This window comes from Mesoplodon densirostris, chromosome 11 (genome assembly GCF_025265405.1).
Source record: "Mesoplodon densirostris isolate mMesDen1 chromosome 11, mMesDen1 primary haplotype, whole genome shotgun sequence".
NCBI lineage: Eukaryota > Metazoa > Chordata > Mammalia > Artiodactyla > Ziphiidae > Mesoplodon > Mesoplodon densirostris.
The window spans coordinates 80,808,381-80,832,333 of NC_082671.1; the positions used below are offsets into that span (position 1 = coordinate 80,808,381).

At 37.3% G+C, this 23,953-nt stretch overlaps 1 protein-coding gene across 1 annotated transcript in view; it reads left to right on the top strand.

Annotated features, from left to right (window-relative positions):
* The window catches only part of SLC5A8 (solute carrier family 5 member 8), a 75,254-nt gene that overhangs the window by 43,551 nt on the left and 7,750 nt on the right, over positions 1 to 23,953 (top strand). Inside the window, exons 10-12 of the mRNA XM_060114236.1 lie at positions 6,331 to 6,398; positions 14,689 to 14,775; positions 16,832 to 17,037. Coding sequence (XP_059970219.1) covers positions 6,331 to 6,398; positions 14,689 to 14,775; positions 16,832 to 17,037 — 361 coding nt within the window. The remainder of the gene's footprint in view (positions 1 to 6,330; positions 6,399 to 14,688; positions 14,776 to 16,831; positions 17,038 to 23,953) is intronic.

The following is a 23,953-nucleotide window of genomic DNA, read 5'->3' on the forward strand; positions in this document are numbered from 1 at the left end:
CATGCAAATGGAAACCAAAAGAAAGCTGGAGTAGCAATTCTCATATCAGACAAAATAGACTTTAAAATAAAGAGTATTACAAGAGACAAAGAAGGACACTACATAATGATGAAGGGACCAATCCAAGAAGAAGATATAACAATTGTAAATATTTCTGCACCCAACATAGGAGCACCTCAGTACATAAGGCAAATACTAACAGCCATAAAAGGGGAAATCAACAGTAACACACTCATAGTAGGGGACTTCAACACCCCACTTTCACCAATGGACAGATCATCCAAAATGAAAATAAATAAGGAAACACAAGCTTTAAATGATACATTAAACAAGATGAACTTAATTGATATTTATAGGACATTCCATCCAAAAACAACAGAATACACATTTTTCTCAAGTGCTCATGGAACATTCTCCAGGATAGATCATATCTTGGGTTACAAATGAAGCCTTGGTAAATTTTAGAAAATTGAAATTGTGTCAAGTATCTTTTCCGACCACAATGCTATGAGACTAGATAACAATTACAGGAAAAGATCTGTAGAAAATACAAACACATGGAGGCTAAACAATACACTACTCAATAACAAAGTGATCACTGAAGAAATCAAAGAGGAAATTTAAAAATACCTAGAAACAAATGACAATGGAGACACAACAACCCAAAACCTATGGGACGCAGCAAAAGCAGTTCTAAGAGGGAAGTTTATAGCAATACAATCTCACCTTAAGAAACAGGAAACAACTCGAGTAAACAACCTGACCGTGCACCTAAAGCAATTAGAGAAAGAAGAACAAAAATCCCCCAGAGTTAGCAGAAGTAAAGAAATCATAAAGATCAGATCAGAAATAAATGAAAAAGAAATGAAGGAAACGATAGCAAAGATCAATAAAACTAAAAGCTGGTTCTTTGAGAAGATAAACAAAATTGATAAACCATTAGCCAGGCTCATCAAGAAAAAAAGCGAGAAGACTCAAATCAATAGAATTAGAAATGAAAAAGGAGAAGTAACAACTGACATTGCAGAAATAGAAAAGATCATGAGAGATTACTACAAGGAACTCTATGCCAATAAAATGGACAACCTGGAAGAAATGGAAAAATTCTTAGAAATGCACAACCTGCCAAGACTGAATCTGGAAGAAATAGAAAATAAGAATAGACCAATCACAAGCACTGAAGTTGAAACTGTGATTAAAAATCTTCCAACAAACAAAAGCCCAGGACCAGATGGCTTCACAGGCGAATTCTATCAAACATTTATAGAAGAGCTAACACCTATCCTTCTCAAACTCTTCCAAAATATAGCAGAGGGAGGAACACTCCCAAACTCATTCTACGAGGCCACCATCACCTTGATACCAAAACCAGGCAAGGATGTCACAAAGAAAGAAAACTACAGGCCAGTATCACTGATGAACATACATGCAAAAATCCTCAACAAAATACTAGCAAACAGAATCCAACAGCACATTAAAAGGATCATACACCATGATCCAGTGGGGTTTATTCCAGGAATGCAAGGATTCTTCAATATACGCAAATCAATCAACGTGATACACCATATTAACAAACTGAAGGAGAAAAACCATATGATCATCTCAATAGATGCAAAGAAAGCTTTCGACAAAATTCAACACCCATTTATGATAAAAACCCTGCAGAAAGTAGGCGTAGAGGGAACTTTCCTCAACATAATAAAGGCCATATATGACAACCCCACAGCCAACCTCATCCTCAATGGTGAAAAACTGAAAGCATTTCCACTAAGATCAGGATCAAGACAAGGTTGCCCACTCTCACCACTCTTATTCAACGTAGTTTTGGAAGTGTTAGCCACAGCAATCAGAGAAGAAAAGGAAATAAAAGGAATCCAAATTGGAAAAGAAGAAGTAAAGCTGTCACTGTTTGCAGATGCCATGAGACTATACATAGAGAATCCTAAACATGCTACCAGAAAACTACTAGAGCTAATCAATGAATTTGGTAAAGTAGCAGGATACAAACATAATGCACAGAAATCTCTGGCATTCTTGTACACTAATGATGAAAAATCTGAAAGTGAAATCAAGAAAACACTCCCATTTACCATTAAACAAAAAGAATAAAATATCTAGGAATAAACCTAAGGAGACAAAAGACCTGTATGCAGAAAATTATAAGACACTGATGAAAGAAATTAAAGATGATACAAATAGATGGAGAGATATACCATGTTCCTGGATTGGAAGAATCAACATTGTGAAAATGACTCTACTACCCAAAGCAATCTACAGATTCAATGCAATCCCTATCAAACTACCACTGGCATTTTTCACAGAACTAGAACAAAAAATTTCAAACTTTGTTTGGAAAAACAAAAGACCCCGAATAGCCAAAGCAATCTTGAGAACGAAAAACGGAGCTGGAGGAGTCAGGCTCCCTGCCTTCAGACTATACTACAAAGCTACATTAATCAAGACAGTATCGTACTGGCACAAAAACAGAAATATAGATCAATGGAACAGGATAGAAAGCCCAGAGATAAACCCACACACATGTGGTCAGCTTATCTTTGATAAAGAAGGCAGGAATGTACAGTGGAGAAAGGACAGCCTCTTCAATAAGTGGTGCTGGGAAAACTGGACAGGGACATGTAAAGGTATGAGATTAGATCACTCCCTAACACCATACACAAAAATAAGCTCAAAATGGATTAAAGACCTAAATGTAAGACCAGAAACTATCAAACTCTTAGAGGAAAACATAGGCAGAACACTCTATGACATAAATCACAGCAAGATCCTTTTGGACCCACCTCCTAGAGAAATGGAAATAAAAACAAAAATAAACAAATAGGACCTAATGAAACTTCAAAGCTTTTGCACAACAAAGGAAACCATAAACAAGACCAAAAGACAACCCCTCAGAATGGGAGAAAATATTTGCAAGTGAAGCAACTGACAAAGGATTAATCTCCAAAATTTACAAGCAGCTCATGCAGCTCAATAGCAAAAAAACAAACAACCCAATCCAAAAATGGGCAGAAGACCTAAACAGACATTTCTCCAAAGAAGATATACGGACTGCCAACAAACACATGAAAGAATGCTCAACATCATTAATCATTAGAGAAATGCAAATCAAAACTACAATGAGATATCATCTCACACCAGTCAGAATGGCCATCATCAAAAAATCTAGAAACAAATGCTGGAGAGGGTGTGGAGAAAAGGGAACACTCTTGCACTGCTGGTGGGAATGTGAATTGGTACAGCCTCTATGGAGAACAGTATGGAGTTTCCTTAAAAAACTATAAATATAACTACCATATGACCCAGCAATCCCACTACTATGCATATACCCTGAGAAAACCATAATTCAAAAAGAGACATGTACCAAAATGTTCATTGCAGCTCTATTCACAATAGCCCGGAGATGGAAACAACCTAAGTGTCCATCACCGGATGAATGGATAAAGAAGATGTGGCACATATATACAATGGAATATTACTCAGCCATAAAAAGAAATGAAATTGAGCTATTTGTAATGAGGTGGATAGTCCTAGAGTCTGTCATACAGAGTGAAGTAAGTCAGAAAGTGAAAGACAAATACCGTATGCTAACACATATATATGGAATATAAGAAAAAAAATGTCATGAAGAACCTAGGGGTAAAATAGGAATAAAGACACAGACCTACTTGAGAATGGGCTTGAGGATATAGGGAGGGGGAAGTGTAAGCTGTGACAAAGCGAGAGAGAGGCATGGACATATATACATTACCAAACGTAAGGTAGATAGATAGTGGGAAGCAGCCGCATAGCACAGGGAGATCAGCTCGGTGCTTTGTGACCACCTGGAGGGGTGGGATATGGAGGGTGGGAGGGAGGGAGTTGCAAGAGGGAAGGGATATGGGAACAGATGTATATGTATGACTGATTCACTTTGTTATAAAGCAGAAACTAATAAAAAAAAAAGACCCGGTGCAGCCAAATAAATAAATAAATATTAAAAAAAATGTAATTATCGATATGTATGTTCCTATTACCATTTTCTTAATTGTTTTGGGTTTGTTATTGTAGGTCTTTTCCTTCTCTTGTGTTTTCTGCCTAGAGAAGTTCCTTTAGCATTTGTTGTGAAGTTGGTTTTGTGGTGCTGAATTCTCATAGCTTTTGCTTGGCTATAAAGATTTTAATTTCTCTGACAAATCTGAATGAGATCCTTGCTGTGTAGGGTAATCTTTTTTTTTTTTTTTTTTTTTTTTTTTTTTTTTTTTTGCGGTATGCGGGCCTCTCACTGTTGTGGCCTCCCCCGTTGCGGAGCACAGGCTCCGGACGCGCAGGCTCCGGACGCGCAGGCTCAGCGGCCATGGCTCAGCGGCCATGGCTCACGGGCCCAGCCGCTCCGCGGCATATGGGATCCTCCCAGACCGGGGCACGAACCCGTATCCCCTGCATCGGCAGGCGGACTCTCAACCACTTGCGCCACCAGGGAGGCCCCTGTGTAGGGTAATCTTGGTTGTAGGTTTTTCCTTTTATCATTTAAAATATGTCCTGCCACTCCCTTCTGGCTTGCAGAGTTTCTGCTGAAAGATCAGCTGTTAACCTTATGGGGATTCCCTTGTATGTTATTTGTTGCTTTTCCCTTGCTGCTTTTAATATGTTGTCTTTGTGTTTAATTTTTGACAGTTTGATTCATATGTGTCTTGGCATATTTCTCCTTGGATTTTTCCTATATGGGATTCTCTGCGCTTCCTGGACTTGATTGACTATTTCCTTTCCCATATTAAGGAAGTTTTCATCTATAATCTCTTCAAATATTTTCTCAGTCTCTTTTTTTTTTCTCTTCTTCTTCTGGGACCCCTATAATTCAAATGTTGGTGTGCTTAATGTTGTCCCAGAGGTCTCTCAGATTTTCCTCAATTCTTTTCATTCTTTTTACTTTTTTCTGCTCTGTGATAGTTATTTCTACTATTTTATCTTCCAGGTCACTTTTCCATTTTTCTGCTTCAGTTATTCTTCTATTGATTCCTTCTAGAGAATTTTTAATTTCATTTATTGTGTTGTTCCTCTTTGTTTGCTCTTTAGTTCTCCTAGGTCCTTGTCAAACGTCCCTTGTATTTTCTCCATTCTATTTCCAAGATTTTAGACCATCTTTACTATCATTACTCTGAATTCTTTTTCAGGTACACTGCCTATTTCCTGTTCATTTGTTTGATTGGTGGGTTTTTACCTTGCTTCTTCATCTGCTGCGTATTTCTCTGTCTTCTCATTTTGCTTAACTTACTGTGTTTGCAGTCTCCTTTTCGCAGGCTGCAGGTTTTTAGTTCCTGTTTTTTTTGGTGTCTGCCCCCAGTGGGTAAGATTGATTCAGTGGGTTGTGTAGGCTTCCTGGTGGAGGGAACTGGTGCCTGTGTTCTGGTGGATGAGGCTGGATCTTGTCTTTCTGGCGGGCAGGACCACGTCGGTGGTGTGTTTTGGTGTGTCTGTGAACTTATTATGATTTTAGGCAGCCTCTCTGCTAATGGGTGGGGTTGTGTTCCTTTCTTGCTAGTTGTTTGTCATTGGGTGTCCAGCCCTGGAGCTTGCTGGTTGTTGAGTGGAGCTGGATCTTAGCATTGAGCCGGAGATCTCTGAGAGAGCTCTGGCCGATTGATATTAAGTGGGGCCAGGAGGTGTATGGTGGACCAATGTCCTGAACTCAGCCCTCCCACCTCAGAGGCTCAGGTCTGACAGCCGGCCAGAGCACCACCCTGTCAGACACACGGCTCTGAGAAGCAGTGGCATGCTGGCATGCAATCTGGGAAGGATGTAGGACATCATTAGAACCAGTGATGTTTTAAGCCAGGCCAGATGTTGGAAGACTTTTTTAGATTGCTGGATTGTTTTAAAAGGATATACCTCAAAACCAGCCAGATGGAAGAGATGAATTTGGCAAGATATGGAAAAGGGCATGGAGCATCCATGCCCTCTCTGAGCATGCCACGTGTTCGCCAACCCAGAAGCTCTCTGAGCCTTCCTTTACCAACAAATGTTTATGGAGGATTACATTAATAACACAATAGTTATTAGGTTTTAAATCCCTATAGTTAATCTTAGGGAATCTTTACCAATATAACCTAATGTAATTAATCCTGGGCCAGAATATCAGTGTTTTCTTTCCTCTTTGCACACTGCTGATCCTGTAGAACAACACCCCTTTCCTTTTTTAGCTGGCTCTGAGGTAGGTGACCATTCTTTATTATAGTCATATTATGTACTTTGAATCAAGGTGTGGTAGCTTATTCTATTGAGAATCCTAATCCTCTAAGTCTGGATTTTACAATGGCTTTTACATCATCCATCTAGGTGTGCTGTTTGGAGCTTTGTGTATTGGAATGGCTGCGCTGGCATCACTAATGGGAGGTTTGTTGCAGGTAAGAGCTAATCCTGGAAGGTTTGAGTCATAATCACTAAATTCTTCTTCTTTTCTGTTTTTTTTTTTTAACTGTTGATGTGACCATCCTTAACAGGCTTTTCTCTCTATATGTCTACACATAGACATACCAAGGAACATAGATGACTAAATTCTTAAAAATTTTTTTTTAAATTAATCTTTCCATTTTGAGATCATTATAGATTTACATACAATACTAAGAAATAATACAGAGAGACCCCATATACCCTTTACCCAGTTCCCTCAATGGTATGAGACCTAGGTTGATGTTCTTTTTTTCCCTTTTCCCCGTGGATGTCCTGTTGCTCTAACACCATGTGTTGTGAAAGCTGTCTTTCTTCCATTGAATTGCCTTTGCACCTATGTGAAAAATCAGTGGGGCATATTTGTGTGGGTCTATTTGTGGTTTCTTTGTTTTATTCCATTGGTCTATGTGTCTATCCATCTGCCAAGATCATACAGTCTTGATTACTATAGCTTTGTAATAAGTCTTGAATTCAGAAGTACTGATTCCTCCCACTTTATTCTTATTTTTCAAAATTCTTTTAACTGTTCTGGTTCCTTTGCCTTCCCATATAAAGTTTAGAATAATCTTCTCTATATCTGAAAAAAAAATCTTGCTTAGTTTTTGACAGGATTGCCTTAAACCTGTAAAACAATTTGGGAAGAACTGACATTTTTACTGTGTCGAATCTTTTAATCCATGAACGTAGTGTACCTCTTCATTTATTTAGATTTTCTATGATTTTTTTCCACCACTACTCTGTAATTTTCATATACAAGTCATGTTTATATTTAGTTAGATTTACACCTAAGTATTTCATTTTTTTGAGTGATTGTACACAGTATTGTATTCTTATTTATTTATTTATTTTTTATTTATTTTTTGCTTTATAACAAATTTAATCAGTTATACATATACATATGTTCCCATATCCCCTCCCTTTTGCGTCTCCCTCCCACCCTCCCTATCCCACCCCTCCAGGTGGTCACAAAGCACCGAGCTGATCTCCCTGTGCTATGCGGCTGCTTCCCACTAGCTATCTACCTTACGTTTGGTAGTGTATATATGTCCATGCCGCTCTTTCACTTTGTCACAGCTTACCCTTCCCCCTCCCCATATCCTCAAGTCCATTCTCTAGTAGGTCTGTGTCTTTATTCCTGTCTTACCCCTATGTTCTTCATGACATTTGTTTTTCTTAAATTCCATATATATGTGTCAGCATACAGTATTTGTCTTTCTCTTTCTGACTTACTTCACTCTGTATGACAGGCTCTAGGTCCATCCACCTCATTACAAATAGCTCAATTTTGTTTCTTTTTATGGCTGAGTAATATTCCATTGTATATATGTGCCACATCTTCTTTACCCATTCATCCGCTGATGGACACTTAGGTTGTTTCCATCTCCGGGCTATTGTAAGTAGGGCTGCTATGAACATTTTGGTACATGTCTCTTTTTGAATTATGGTTTTCTCAGGGTATATGCCCAGTAGTGGGATTGCTGGGTCATATGGTGGTTCTATTTGTAGTTTTTTAAGGAACCTCCATACCGTTCTCCACAGTGGCTATACCAATTCACATTCCCACCAGCAGTGCAAGAGTGTTCCCTTTTTTCCACACCCTCTCCAGCATTTATTGTTTCTAGATTTTTTGATGATGGCCATTCTGACTGGTGTGAGATGATATCTCATTGTAGTTTTGATTTGCATTTCTCTTACAGTTGATTTTTGTATATTCGTTTGTATCCTGTGACTTTGCTGAACTTATTAGTTCCTGGGATTTTCTACAGATAAAATTATATCATCTTCAAATTGGGATAGTTTTATATCTTCTTTTCCAATCTGTATATGTACCTTTAATTTCCTTATTGCCCTGGGTTGAACTTCCACATTATGTTGAATAAGAGTGGTGAAAGTGGACATCATTGCCTTGTTCTCCAATCTGAATGAGAAAAACATTCAGTGGTTCATTTTGAGTACATTAGCTGTAGGATTTTTGTACATGCCCTTTACCAAATTAAGGAAATTCCCCTCTATTCCTATTTTTCTGAGAGTTTTCATCATGGATGAGTGTTGAATTTTGTCATATGGCTTTTCTGCAGCATTCGATATGACAATATGATTTTCTTCTTTAGCCCTTTAACATGGTGTATTATGCTGATTGATTTTCAGATTTTAAGCTGGCCTTGCATTCCTGGAATAATCTTCTCTTGGTCATGGTGTATAGTTATTTTTATATATTGCTGAACTCTATTTGCTGATATGCTAAGAATTTTTGCATCTATATTCATGAGAGATGCTGATCTGTGGTAATATTTTTCTGTAATGCCTTTTCTTGATTTTGGTGTTAGGGTCATACCAGCTTCATAAAATAAATTGGGAAGAATTCTCTCCTATTTTCTGGAAGAGATTGTGTAAAATTGGTGTTAATTCTTCTTTAAGTGTTTGGTAGAATACTCTAGTGAAACCATCTGGGCTTGGGGATTTCTTTTTTGGGAGTTTAAAAATTATGAATTCAGTTTCCTTAATAGTTATAGCTGTTCAAATTATCTGCTTCATAGTGGATGAATCATGGTAGTTTGTGTTTTCGAGGAATTGCTCCATTTCATCTAAGTTGTCAAATTTAGGTGTGTGGAATTATTCATAGTATCCCCTTATTATACTTTTGATGTCTGCAGGGTTTTTAGTGATATCTCCTGTTTTATTCATAATATTGGTAATTTTATCTTTTATCTCTTTTTTTAGTCTTGCTAGAGATTTGTCAATTTTATTGATATTTTGAAAGAATTAGCTTCTTGTTTCATTGATTTTCTGTATCATTTTTCAGTTTTAAATCATTGCTTTTTAAAATTATCTTCATTATTTTCTTCCTTCTGCTTGCTTTGGGTTTATTTTGCTCTTCTTGAAGTGTGACACTAGATTACTGATTTTAGACTTTCTTGTAATGTGTGCACTAATTGCTAAAAATCTCCCTCTCAGCACTTTTAGCTATGTCCCATAACTTTTCATATTTTGTATTGGAGTTTTAAAATTTCCTTTGATATGTCCTTTTGACCCATAGATTATTTAAAAGTATGTTACTTAGTTTCTAATTGTTTGGAGATTTTCCTGTTATCTTTCTGCTATTGATTTCTAATTCCAATTAGAAATTCATTCCAATGTGGTCAGAGAACACGTTCTGTATGATTTTAATTCTTTTAAATTTGTTGAGGTCTGTTTTATGGCCCAGAATATAGTATTTTGGTATCTGTTACATGGGCACCTGAAAAGAATGTGTACTCTGCTGTTGTTAAGCATAGTGTTCTACAGGTGTCAGTTAGATCCTGCTCATTGATGGTGCTGAGTTCTTCTGTATCCTTCTGATTTTACGCTTATTTGTTTTTATCAATTGTTGACAGAAGTGGTGAATTCTCAACCTAAAGTGTGTAGTTGTCTCTTTTCCTTTTAGTTCTATTAGTTTTTGTTTGTATTTTGCAGTTCTCTTGTTTGGTGCATATACATTTAGGATTTCTATGGCTTCTTGGTGAATTAGTCCTCTTATCATTATATAATGTTCCTCTCTGATAATTTTCTTTGTCTGAAAACTACTTTATCTGATATTAAATAGTTACTACTGCTTTCCTTTGATTAATGTTTGCATGATATCCTTTCACTTTGAACTTGTCTATATCATTATATCTTAAGTGAGTTTTTTGTAGACAGCATATAGTTGGGTTATGTTTTCAAATTCATCCTGCCAATCTCTGTCTTTTTATTGGGGTATTTAGACTTTTAAATTTTAGTATAATTATTGGAATATTAGGGCTTAAGTCTGCTGTTTTTTGTTATGTTTGTTCTTTCTGTTTTCATTTTTTTAAGTGGGATACTTAAACATTTTTTAGAATCCCATTTTGATCTATCTATATTGTTTTGAGTTTGTCTATTAGTGTAGCATTTTCATTTGTTGCTTTATGTGTATATACATAACTTATCACAGTCTACTTGTTTTGTCCTTTTACCAATCCGAGTAAAGTATAGAAATCTTACCTCACTTCTGTCTCTTTACCCAGTTTATAACACACTTGTCTTAAATATTTACTTTGCATACGTTTTGAATTACATTAGACAGTGTTATAATTTTTTCTTCAACAATCAAACATGATTTAGAAAACTCAAGAGGAGGAGGAAAGACTATTATATTTATTTTTGCTTATTGTGTTCTTTCTTTCTTCTTGATTTCTCAAGGTTCCTTCTTTTACCATTTCCCTTCTATTTAGAGAACTTCCTTTAGCCATTCCTTTAAGGATAAGTCTGCTGGCAACAAATTTTCTTAGTTTCCCTTTATCTGAGAATGTATGGATTTCCCCTTTATTCCCAAATGATATTTTTGCCAGGTATAGGATTCTGAGGTGACAGTTCTTTTTTTCCAACACTTGAAAAATATTGTGCCACTTTCTTCTGGCTTCCATTATTTTTAAGGAGAAATCTGCTGCCATTCTAATTGTTTTCCCCATAGGTAAGGTGTCATTTTTTTTTCTCTGGCTGCTTTCAGAAATTTTTATTTGAAGTTAGTTTACAGAAGTTTAATTACGATGCGTCTTGGCATGTTTTTCTTTGGGTTTATTCTGTTTGTAGTTTGCTTAGCTTTTGAATCTGTAGGTTTATGTTTCTTGCCAAAGTTGGGAAGTTCAAACATTATTTCTCTGAGTACTTTTCAGCCCCACTCTCTTTTCTTACCTAAGATTCGGATGATATGAATGTTAGATTTTTTGTTATATTCACACAGGTCCTAGTGACTAATTTTTAAGCCTATTTTCTCTCTGATTTTTTCAGATTGGGCAGTTTTTATTGGTCTATCTTCCAGTTCACTGATTCTTTTCTCTGTCCCCCCCAATTCTGCTGTTGAACATATCCACTGAGATTTTTATTTAAGTTATTATATTTTCAGTTCTAAAATTTACATTTTTTTCTTCTTTATATCATCTATGTTTTTGCTGATACTTTCTTTTTCTTTTTCTTTTTTTTTTTTGCTAAGGCCTTCTACTTTTTCATTTGTTTCAAGCATGTTCTAATTGCTCAAGCAGTTTTATCATGGCTGCTTTAAAATTTGTGAAATAATTCTAATATATCTGTCACTTCTCTATCAGCATTTATTGATTGTCTTTTTTCATTCATTTTGAGATCTTCCTAATTCCTGCTCTGAAAAGTGAACTTCAGTTGAAACCTGGACATTTTTATATTATGTGATGAGACTCTAGATCTTACATGCACCTTCTGTTTTGATTTTCTTTCTCTGATACCACTTCAACAGTGTAAGGGAGGGAGCTGTCTCATTACTACCAGGTGGATGTAGAAGTCCAGGTTCCCAAGTTGGCCTCTGTTGACACCCAAGGGAGGAATTTCTTATTTTGCTGGGTGGGAACAGTCTCCACTGACATCATGGTGAAGGTGGTCTTGTTCCTGCTGGGCAATGGTGAAAGTCCTAATTCTCCATTAGGCCTCCTATGACATTGCCTTAGCAGGGAGGGAATGGGGTGCCTTGTTATAGGCTGGTAGGGGATGGAATCTAGGCCCCCTACTTGGCCTTTTCTGGCATGTGTATGTGGGAGAACAGTTTATTCTGTGGCATTTGGCTGGAATTGAGCAGTTATTATCTAAAAGTTTTCTTTCTTGCTAAGTTGCTCCTTTTCTGGTCTTTGCTGGATTTTTTTTGGCCTGCACATGTTGTCATTTCTGAATTGCCAGCTTCTTCAGCTCTAAGACTGGGATATGTGGGCCAAAAAGAAAACTCAGAGACCTCACCATTATATTGTTCTTCAGGTCCCGAAGTCCTAGCTAGTCTGCCTTCTTCTCTCGACCTTTTAGCTTCTTCTTATGTTTGTTTTATATGTAATGTCCAGGAGTCTTAGTTTTATTAGCAGGAGGAATAGGGAAAAGTACACCTACTCCATCTTCCTATGAGTGGAAATACATTTTTTATTGCCTAAAGGGTCCTTCATGTCTTGTGGCATTTGCTAAATTTTTGTTAGAGAGCATTTTTGTGTTGGAAAACTGTCTTGCTTCTTTGGAGGTGTTGGAATGGAGAGGACAGATTAATCTTTGGAATAGCCTCTTTTTAAAAAAAATATTTATTTATTTACTTACTTACTTGGTTGTGCTGGGTCTTAGTTGAGGCAGGTGGGCTCCTTCGTTGTGTCAGGTGGGCTCCTTAGTTGCAGCATGCGAACTCTTAGTTGTGGCATGCATGTGGGATCTAGTTCCCTGACCAGGGATCACACCTGGGCCCTCTGCATTGGGAGCGTGGAGTCTTATCCACTGCGTCACCAGGGAAGTCCCCTAGCCTCTTCTTTCTGAACCTTGAGTGGACTTCACTGTTTTTAGCATCCAAGCCTCAGCATGGACTCTTCTCCCTGTCTGGAGTACCCTTCAACTGTCTAAGTGTCCTTCAACTGTCTAAGTCTTATTTGTTCTTCAAGTTTCAACTTAAACATTATTTTTCAAAAAGGCCCTTTCTGTTCCCTGGATAGGTTTGAGTTCCCCTCTACCAAATGTTCCCAGAGCACCTTGTATTTCTTGTATCATCCCCATTACAATACTTTATTGCAGTTATTTATTTAATGTCTGTTTTACTAAATAGTTTATAACTCCATGAAGGTGAGGATTATGACATCGTTCTTTGATACTGTATCAAATACCTGGTGCCTACTGCAGTGTCCAGGACAAAGTAGACATTCTACAGATTCAGGTTGAATGTACCTATTTATGTATTGGTTCATAAATACCTACTTATCTGATCACACCTAAGTGGTCCATGAAACTTCCATGGCCACCTGGGCTCCAACTCTAGGACCAGGACCCAGAAACTTGAAGGTTAATGCTGGGCACAGCAAGTCCTCCAGGCTCCTGCTTCAGCCCCAACTTGGGTCCTTTCTGCTGGTGGTTGCTTAGGGCATACCAGTTGTTAAAATAGTGTGATCTCATTCTGAGTGTATGAATTAGTGAATGAATGAATTAGGTCCAGAAGCTCTAAGCTTCCCTGGTACAAGTAAGCCATAACCAACAAAACTCCTCTTTGTGTGCTTTCCTCCATAGTCTGCATTATTACTTATAGTTCTTATTGTGATTGATTTCCCCTTTTTCATATACCAGCTCTGGCCTGAGTATAGATAATGAGATATTAGGAGAGTCATCATAGGTCCAAGGCAACTCTTCCTTGCTTTATCTCTAGCCAAGGTCTTATTTCCTGAGATGGGTATTTTGGGGGTGTATTCTTTATATCTCCAAAACTGGCTCTAGGTCACACTGTCGCAGTGACCACTACATGGGCCAAGTGACTTCTTTCACATTTTCCATAAAGTCTACCTTCCTTCCTACTGGACTCTGGTTCAAGAGATGCTGTGAAATGACTCCTTAGGATCATATCCTGAGTCCATATCCTCCTCAAACACTAGTTCTCCTCTGTCATCATATCCTCACTCCTTTCCCTAGTCCATGAGTTAAGCCTCTTTTTTTTAACCCAGGACTGTAGTCTGTACGCTCTCAAATTTTTCTTGACTTGATATATATTTTTTTGATTTATTCATTCTGTTCTCTCTGTCACTTTTACTCTGTGGACAAACCGGTGTGTCCCTGATTCTTCTTTTATGGTTCTGTCCACTTTCAAAAATTAGCCATTTGAATATTGGGAACACACATCTCTTGAAAGTTTCAGCTATTTGCATTTCTCTATTCTTCATACTGTACATTTTCTTTCACTATCATGATTTTGGCATCTCTACATCAAAGCAAAGATTGCAATTAGTTAGGTTTAAATCTTTCTACATGATTTGATCAATCTTTTTTTTAACCATACTTCTCATTCTCGTTCTATCCTTAGGAAATCAAGGATAGCATTGGGTTTCATTGCCATCTCTGGTCTCTTAGCAGTAATTATCCACAATCTTCTTTTGCAGGGGATTTTGAGACTACCAAGGCACAAAGAAGTGATGTGGTTGATTATTAATATCTACAAGAACAATACCAGGAGGAGTAGTGTCCCTCTTGTCTCATGAGTCTCTAACCTCTTTACATTTTGCTTTTTTTATTGAGGGTACTTGAATGAACTGATGGAACTTGCGACTGAGAAGTAGAAGCTTCCAAGTTCTGATTATCTCTTTGTCAATGGCAAGGCTGCCGTGATTGTCAGGAGGAGGCTGAATACTTTAAATCCTCATCCTGATGAAATTACTTTAAAGCATTTTAACTTTGGATTTGAGATTGCTAATTGATGACTTCTTATTATTTTTGTAGGCCTCACTCAGCATATTTGGTATGATTGGGGGACCACTTCTGGGCTTATTTGCTTTGGGGATTTTGGTTCCCTTTGCCAACTCAATAGTAAGTATTAAAAATGAGTATGTGTAAAGCCTACTTTTCCAACTGCAGTAGCGTCTCTATAATGTTTTCTCAATTGTAAAGATATGGTTCCTTTGATATTTGTCATTAGTGACCTGTCTTGATGACTTAAATTACTCATATTGACTTTGCTGGGATACACAATGAACGTACTATGCATTGGGACCCTGCATGTGTGAAACTAAATGGAAACTACCAGAATAATATATATTATGAATATCACATAATTAAATTATATAATAACATAATGATATTTATAACTAAATTATGATATTATAGAGTATTATATAACATAACTAAAGGATATATATTATGAAACAATGTACAATATGATATATATTACAATATATATTATGAATATTATATAACTAAAGGAACAATATTTTGTACGCATCTACTTTTTTGCTGTTCTTGAAAATTAATCACTAGGATTCAAAGGAGATCGACAGGCTCAGATATACAAGATTTCAGGGCAGTAGAGCTGAGGATACCTGTGACTAGCCGGAGTACAGTAAAGAGAAGAAATAGGATAAGATCTTCACCACTTTGGTCAGAAAATTTATACTCCTGATATTTAAAGATGTAGCTCCACCAACATGGTTTTAGACCCAAAGGGGTGATTATAACTGGGAATTGTATTCAGGAAGAGGTAATAGCTCATTTCTTCTACATGGACATATCTGTGCTTTGAGGCCAAGTTTTGTTTAGAATAAGTGAAATTGAAATTACTTCTCTGAAATCCAGGAGGAACTCCACTAGTTCAGTCCTGCTATAAGCTGAAGTTCAGGAAAAGCTGGTAATGTATGTGTGGTTGTTTCAGACAGATGGAGAATAACTGCAGAACTATGACTTTACATTCAGAATTCCATTTTCCTCATGAGGCATTAGGAATTGGTAAGGCAGATACTACTAAGGGCTATCATCATTGTTATTATTGTTAACAATAATTCTCAACAAAGTGTCTTATGAAAAGCTAGTTTGGCAGAAATTAATCAAAATGAAAGAGAGCAATTTGTGTCCACCTCAGAATCTTGAAGCTTTGATGAGATTCTTTGCATTATGAAATGCATAGTGGTTTGTTGAATGCCTGAAATATTAAAAGAAGACTGCCTTTTGATTTTTGACATTTATTTCCACCATGAGTTGCCTCCAGAAATGCTATAGCTGACTAGGTCCAACACGCCCTTAGAAGGGGAAGTAAGAACTGTTATTCCTGTCGTAATATCTGATCATTATTCTTAAAGAAACGGGAGAAATTTCACCACAGAGGAAGCAGCTTCCCAGCTCAAGATTTGCTTTCATCTCCATCATTTGGAACTAGGGCTTAAATCATTCAAGGACTGACTGACTGATCAAAAATACTTGGATTACTGGTGAAAAGCAGGCAGGGGAACCCACGTCTTCCAAAGACTGGGAAACCAAATGTCTTCAGAGAGGAAATCTCCACTTATCTCTAGAGATGGTTTGGTTGTATGTACCATTGCTGTCATTTGTGAAAACAGCTGGCTATTTTCCCCTAATTTTCCTGCAGTACAATTACAGTCATGCATGTTGCTATGTATAGGAATAAATTCTGTGGATGTTTTCTTCTTTGTATCTGTTGCTGCTCAGATGGCATGCCATTTTTTCACAGATTAAATAAAAATAGAGGGAACAGTTGGCCTGAAGTCAGCTGCATGACTGTTGTAGTTATTGAGTGTAAAGAGACAAGGAGGCCAAAGCAGAGTGCTGGCCATGGAAACAGAGTGGAAGGAATGGAATTATGAGACAAAGGAAAAGAAAAATGGGCAGGAATTGGTGATTGGTGAGATAGAGATATGAATTACGGGGTGGGGTTCCAGAGACCCCAGGACTTTGGGCTGAGGGACCAGGGACCCATGCTGCTCTTGGCAAGATGCAAGGAGCTTACAGGGGAAAAGAGTTTTAGGAGGGGACTGGTAAATTTGGCTTGGACCATGTTGAGCTTAAGCTCCTAATGTTAATTTCCATTTCAAAGCAAACTGTATTATTGTTTTTGAAAAGCACTCGTGTTTTGCAGGGAACACTTGTGGGTCTGCTGGCTGGATTTACCATTTCTTTGTGGGTCGGAATTGGAGCTCAAATTTATCCTCCACTTCCTGAGAGAACTATGCCATTAAGCCTTGAAACCTATGGCTGTAACAGCACATACAATGGGACAGATTGGATGACAACCACAGAAATGCCAGTTTCTACCAGTACTTTTCAAGTATACAACATTGAAAGGTATTGAGTTGAGCTTTATAATGATGTATTTTTTTTAAATGTGTGTGACAGGTAGAGAACCCCAGTTGCTTTTCTTGCCTTCCGTGCTGTGATTTTGCCTAATTCTGAAATGGGGAGAGCCCATGTGGCTTTCTGGCTATTATATTTTGTTCAGAAATAGCAAAAAATGCCATATTTTCTTAGTTTCAATAGAAACGTCTACCTCACCTACAGATGCAGAGAAGACTTGAATAGTAACAAAAAAAATTATTTTATGGGTAAATGCTGATAAATACTGGCTCCAGTTGAATGAAAAATTGCCTCTGTCCACTGAAAAACCTTTAAAATGAAAAGTAAAATGATAAAAGACACATTGCATATATAGTTTTTGAAGTATAGCCTTTACCAACTAAAAGCTACAGTTTATCTAAATATGTTGGATAATTGCTATTTGTTCAGTTTTAAAGATTCCAAATCTTTAGAGCATTGGCAATAAGTCTCAGCAGTGATCTTCCTGCTAGAGTTTTCAGTTATGCAATACATTTTTGAGCTTCTGGATATTGATATTGTCTGATTTAATGAAATGATGTAGACCTTTTTTTATATCACTATTTCACTGCACAGTGGATGTGAGGGCAAGACTACCCTTAGTGGATATATATCAATACATCTCCAGCCTTAAAGCACAAAACCCATGGATACATTCAAGGAATACAAAGATGAGGCCACTTCCCCTAAAGTATTGCCCCAGTTCCAGCTTGCCTAGAATGAAACCATTGGAGAATCATTCCATTTAAGACAAGACATGGCATCTCCCTCTTAAAATGGACACACTCCTGGGAGAAAGAATGTGACCATACATATAAACATCATTGGTGATTTATGTCCCAGAGGGAATTCAGCAGTGAGAACACTTGTCAGTGGGAGTTCAAGGCTGGTAAACTCTGCATGGGTAGAGAGAAAAGATAGTTCCAGAGCCTGAGGCATATATGGGGGAAGGTTTGACTAGGTGGGGTGCTGGGGTGAGAGGGGTGCACAGAAATACAGTGAGTAGTCCGGATAAGCATGAATGCACTAATGTGGGGGGTGTAGTCAGGAAGTCATTAGAGAGTGAAAAAGGGAGCAATTATTAATTAATTAAGTGTAAGTAGGAGGACGTTGAAGTTGTGCTTTTTGTTTTAAAATTTTGCTTAGCATTTGTCCTGATTATGTAAATGTCTCTTTTAATTTAAAAGAGTAAGGCAAATTGGTTATTCAGATTTCTGAGACAAATGAATTAGCTGAGGTTTACTATGTGCCTGGTACCATAACAATCACTTTTATATGTTAGCTTATTTATAAAATAACTCAGCTAATAAACAAGAATTTTTGAGCATGAACTATGCACCTGGCACTGGGCTGACCATTTATGTAATATCCATAGACAGTCTTCCCCTCCCATCCACTGTGGTTCCTGCCTTCCAGGCAATTATAATCTAGCTGGAGAGAACATGCTACTATACACAAAACAAGGAACTCAGTATGCATGATAAGTATAATAACTAGCTAATAAATAGTTGAAAGTTTTTGTTAAAAGAATGATTATAAACAAAGTTGGAGTGTAGATTAGCACAGACTTCAGGATCTACTAATACTTGAAGAATGCAGACGTTGGCTAGAGGAGAAGGTCTGGAAAGTTATTCTTGTCACAGAAAATGACCAGAAGGGAAGTTGAACAAGAGAATAAACAATTAAACAATGTTGTGAGCAGTAGTATTCATAGGCTCTCATGGGATCCAGGAGGAGGAAGAGCCTAACTCTTCCTGGGTGGAAGATGCTTCTTAGAGAAGTATTCCATGAACTGGAGTTACTCAGGTGAACAGGATTGGGCAGAGGGGACCAAAGGAAGATGGAGTGTATGTTGCAGAATGAAGGCAACATATGCAGAGGCATGAAGGCCTGAAGCCACATGGCATCTTAGGAAATCATGCATAGTTCAGTATGGCTAGAGTCCAAGGGGAACGAACGCACAGCTAAAGGTGAAGTAAGATACTTTTTGGTTGCCTAGGTATTGGGTTTCAGTTACCCAGATTCAGTTTTTATTTAAGTTTCTAGTACTTGATGGGTACATATTGATAGCTTGTTGTGCTTTTAACTTGCATTTCCCTTATGATTAATGAAGTTCAATACCTTTTTACATGTTTATTGGCCATTCGTATAACTACTTTTGTGACTTGTCTGTTGAAATCTTTGGTCCATTTTTAAATGGGTTCTCTGTCCTTTTCTTTTTTTTTTTTTTTTCTTTTCTTTTTTTTTTTATTTTACAAATTTAATCAGTTATACATATACATATGTTCCCATATCCCCTCCCTTTTGCGTCTCCCTCCCACCCTCCCTATCCCACCCCTCCAGGCGGTCACAAAGAACCAAGCTGATCTCCCTGTGCTATGCGGCTGCTTCCCACTAGCTATCTACCTTACGTTTGGTAGTGTATATATGTCCATGCCGCTCTTTCACTTTGTCACAGCTTACCCTTCCCCCTCCCCATATCCTCAAGTCCATGCTCTAGTAGGTCTGTGTCTTTATTCCTGTCTTACCCCTATGTTCTTGATGACATTTTTTTCTTAAATTCCATATATATGTGTCAGCATACAGTATTTGTCTTTCTCTTTCTGACTTACTTCACTCTGTATGACAGACTCTAGGTCCATCCACCTCATTACAAATAGCTCAATTTCATTTCTTTTTATGGCTGAGTAATATTCCATTGTATATATGTGCCACATCTTCTTTATCCATTCATCCGACGATGGACACTTAGGTTGTTTCCATCTCCGGGCTATTGTAAATAGGGCTGCTATGAACATTTTGGTACATGTCTCTTTTTGAATTATGGTTTTCTCAGGGTATATGCCCAGTAGTGGGATTCCTGGGTCATATGGTAGTTCTATTTGTAGTTTTTTAAGGAACCTCCATACCGTTCTCCATAGTGGCTGTACCAATTCACATTCCCACCAGCAGTGCAAGAGTGTTCCCTTTTTTCCACACCCTCTCCAGCATTTATTGTTTCTAGATTTTTTGATGATGGCCATTCTGACTGGTGTGAGATGATATCTCATTGTAGTTTTGATTTGCATTTCTCTAATGGGTAAAGATGTTGAGCATCCTTTCATGTGTTTGTTGGCTGTCTGTATATCTTCTGTGGAGAAATGTCTATTTAGGTCTTCTGCCCATTTTTGGATTGGGTTGTTTGTTTTTTTGCTATTGAGCTGCATGAGCTGCTTATAAATTTTGGAGATTAATCCTTTGTCAGTTGCTTCATTTGCAAATATTTTCTCCCATTCTGAGGGTTGTCTTCTCGTCTTGTTTATGGTTTCCTTTGCTGTGCAAAAGCTTTGAAGTTTCATTAGGTCCCATGTGTTTATTTTTGTCTTTATTTCCATTTCTCTAGGAGGTGGGTCAAAAAGGATCTTGCTGTGATTTATGTCATAGAGTGTTCTGCCTATGTTTTCCTCTAGGAGTTTGATAGTGTCTGGCCTTACATTTAGGTCTTTAATCCATTTTGAGCTAATTTTTGTGTATGGTGTTAGGGAGTGATCTAATCTCATACTTTTACATGTCCCTGTCCAGTTTTCCCAGCACCACTTATTGAAGAGACTGTCCTTTCTCCACTGTACATTCCTGCCTCCTTTATCAAAGATAAGGTGACCATATGTCCGTGGGTTTATCTCTGGGCTTTCTATCCTGTTCCATTGATCTATCTTTCTGTTTTTGTGCCAGTACCATACTGTCTTGATTACTGTAGCTTTGTAGTATAGTCTGAAGTCAGGGAGCCTGATTCCTCCAGCTCCGTTTTTCGTTCTCAAGATTGCTTTGGCTATTCGGGGTCTTTTGTGTTTCCATACAAATTGTGAAATTTTTTGTTCTAGTTCTGTGAAAAATGCCATTGGTAGTTTGATAGGTATTGCATTGAATCTGTAGATTGCTTTGGGTAGTAGAGTCATTTTCACAATGTTGATTCTTCCAATCCAAGAACATGGTACATCTCTCCATCTATTTGTATCATCTTTAATTTCTTTCATCAGTGTCTTATAATTTTCTGCATACAGGTCTTTTGTCTCCTTAGGTAGGTTTATTCCTAGATATTTTATTCTTTTTGTTGCAATGGTAAATGGGAGTGTTTCCTTGATTTCACTTTCAGATTTTTCATCATTAGTATATAGGAATGCCAGAGATTTCTGTGCATTAATTTTGTATCCTGCAACTTTACCAAATTCATTGATTAGCTCTAGTAGTTTTCTGGTAGCATCTTTAGGATTCTCTATGTATAGTATCATGTCATCTGCAAACAGTGACAGCTTTACTTCTTCTTTTCCCATTTGGATTCCTTTTATTTCCTTTTCTTCTCTGATTGCTGTGGCTAAAACTTCCAAAACTATGTTGAATAAGAGTGGTGAGAGTGGGCAACCTTGTCTTGTTCCTGATCTTAGTGGAAATGGTTTCAGTTTTTCACCATTGAGGACGATGCTGGCTGTGGGTTTGTCATATATGGCCTTTATTATGTTGAGGAAAGTTCCCTCTATGCCTACTTTCTGCAGGGTTTTTATCATAAATGGGTGTTGAATTTTGTCAAAAGCTTTCTCTGCATCTATTGAGATGATCATATGGTTTTTCTCTTTCAGTTTGTTAATATGGTGTATCACATTGATTGATTTGCGTATATTGAAGAATCCTTGCATTCCTGGAATAAACCCCACTTGATCATGGTGTATGATCCTTTTAATGTGCTGTTGGATTCTGTTTGCTAGTATTTTGTTGAGGATTTTTGCATCTATGTTCATCAGTGATATTGGCCTGTAGTTTTCTTTCTTTGTGACATCCTTGTCTGGTTTTGGTATCAAGGTGATGGTGGCCTCGTAGAATGAGTTTGGGAGTGTTCCTCCCTCTGCTATATTTTGGAAGAGTTTGAGAAGGATAGGTGTTAGCTCTTCTCTAAATGCTTGATAGAATTCGCCTGTGAAGCCATCTGGTCCTGGGCTTTTGTTTGTTGGAAGATTTTTAATCACAGTTTCAATTTCAGTGCTTGTGATTGGTCTGTTCATATTTTCTATTTCTTCCTGATTCAGTCTTGGCAGGTTGTGCATTTCTAAGAATTTGTCCATTTCTTCCAGGTTGTCCATTTTATTGGCATAGAGTTGCTTATAGTAATCTCTCATGATCTTTTGTATTTCTGCAGTGTCAGTTGTTACTTCTCCTTTTTCATTTCTAATTCTATTGATTTGAGTCTTCTCCCTTTTTTTCTTGATGAGTCTGGCTAATGGTTTATCAATTTTGTTTATCTTCTCAAAGAACCAGCTTTTAGTTTTATTGATCTTTGCTATCGTTTCCTTCATTTCTTTTTCATTTATTTCTGATCTGATTTTTATGATTTCTTTCCTTCTGCTAACTTTGGGATGTTTTTGTTCTTCTTTCTCTAATTGCTTTAGGTGCAAGGTTAGGTTGTTTATTCGAGGTGTTTCCTGTTTCTTAAGGTGGGATTGTATTGCCATAAACTTCCCTCTTAGAACTGCTTTTGCTGCATCCCATAGGTTTTGGGTCGTCGTGTCTCCATTGTCATTTGTTTCTAGGTATTTTTTAATTTCCTCTTTGATTTCTTTAGTGATCACTTCGTTATTAAGTAGTGTATTGTTTAGCCTCCATGTGTTTGTATGTTTTACAGCTCTTTTCCTGTAATTGATATCTAGTCTCATAGCATTGTGGTCGGAAAAGATACTTGATACAATTTCAATTTTCTTAAATTTACCAAGGCTTGATTTGTGACCCAAGATATGATCTATCCTGGAGAATGTTCCATGAGCACTTGAGAAAAATGTGTATTCTGTTGTTTTTGGATGGAATGTCCTATAAATATCAATTAAGTCCATCTTGTTTAATGTATCATTTAAAGCTTGTGTTTCCTTATTTATTTTCATTTTGGATGACCTGTCCATTGGTGAAAGTGGGGTGTTAAAGTCCCCTACTATGATTGTGTTACTGTCGATTTCTCCTTTTATGGCTGTTAATATTTCCCTTATGTATTGAGGTGCTCCTATGTTTGGTGCATAAATATTTACAATTGTTATATCTTCTTCTTGGATTGATCCCTTGATCATTATGTAGTGTCCTTCTTTGTCTCTTCTAGTAGTCTTTATTTTAAAGTCTATTTTGTCTGATATGAGAATTGCTACTCCAGCTTTCTTTTGGTTTCCATTTGCATGGAATATCTTTTTCCATCCCCTTACTTTCAGTCTGTATGTGTCTCTAGGTCTGAAGTGGGTCTCTTGTAGACAGCATATATGTGGGTCTTGTTTTTTTATCCATTCAGCCAGTCTGTGTCTTTTGGTGGGAGCATTTAGTCCATTTACATTTAAGGTAATTATTGATATGTATGTTCCTATTCCCATTTTCTTAATTGTTTTGGGTTCGTTATTGTAGTTCTTTTCCTTCTGTTGTGTTTCTTGCCTAGAGAAGTTCCTTTAGCATTTGTTGTAAAGCTGGTTTGGTGTGCTGAACTCTCTCAGCTTTTGCTTGTCTGTAAAGGTTTTAATTTCTCCATCAAATCTGAATGAGATCCTTGCTGGGTAGAGTAATCTTGGTTGCAGGTTTTTCTCCTTCATCACTTTAAGTATGTCCTGCCACTCCCTTCTGGCTTGTAGAGTTTCTGCTGAGAGATCAGCTGTTATCCTGATGGGGATTCCCTTGTGTGTTATTTGTTGTTTTTGCCTTGCTGCTTTTAATATGATTTCTTTGTGTTTAATTTTTGACAGTTTGATTAATATGTGTCTTGGTGTATTTCTCCTTGGATTTATTCTGTATGGGACTCTCTGTGCCTCCTGGACTTGATTAACTATTTCCTTTCCCATATTAGGGAAGTTTTCAACTATAATCTCTTCAAATATTTTCTCAGTCCCTTTCTTTT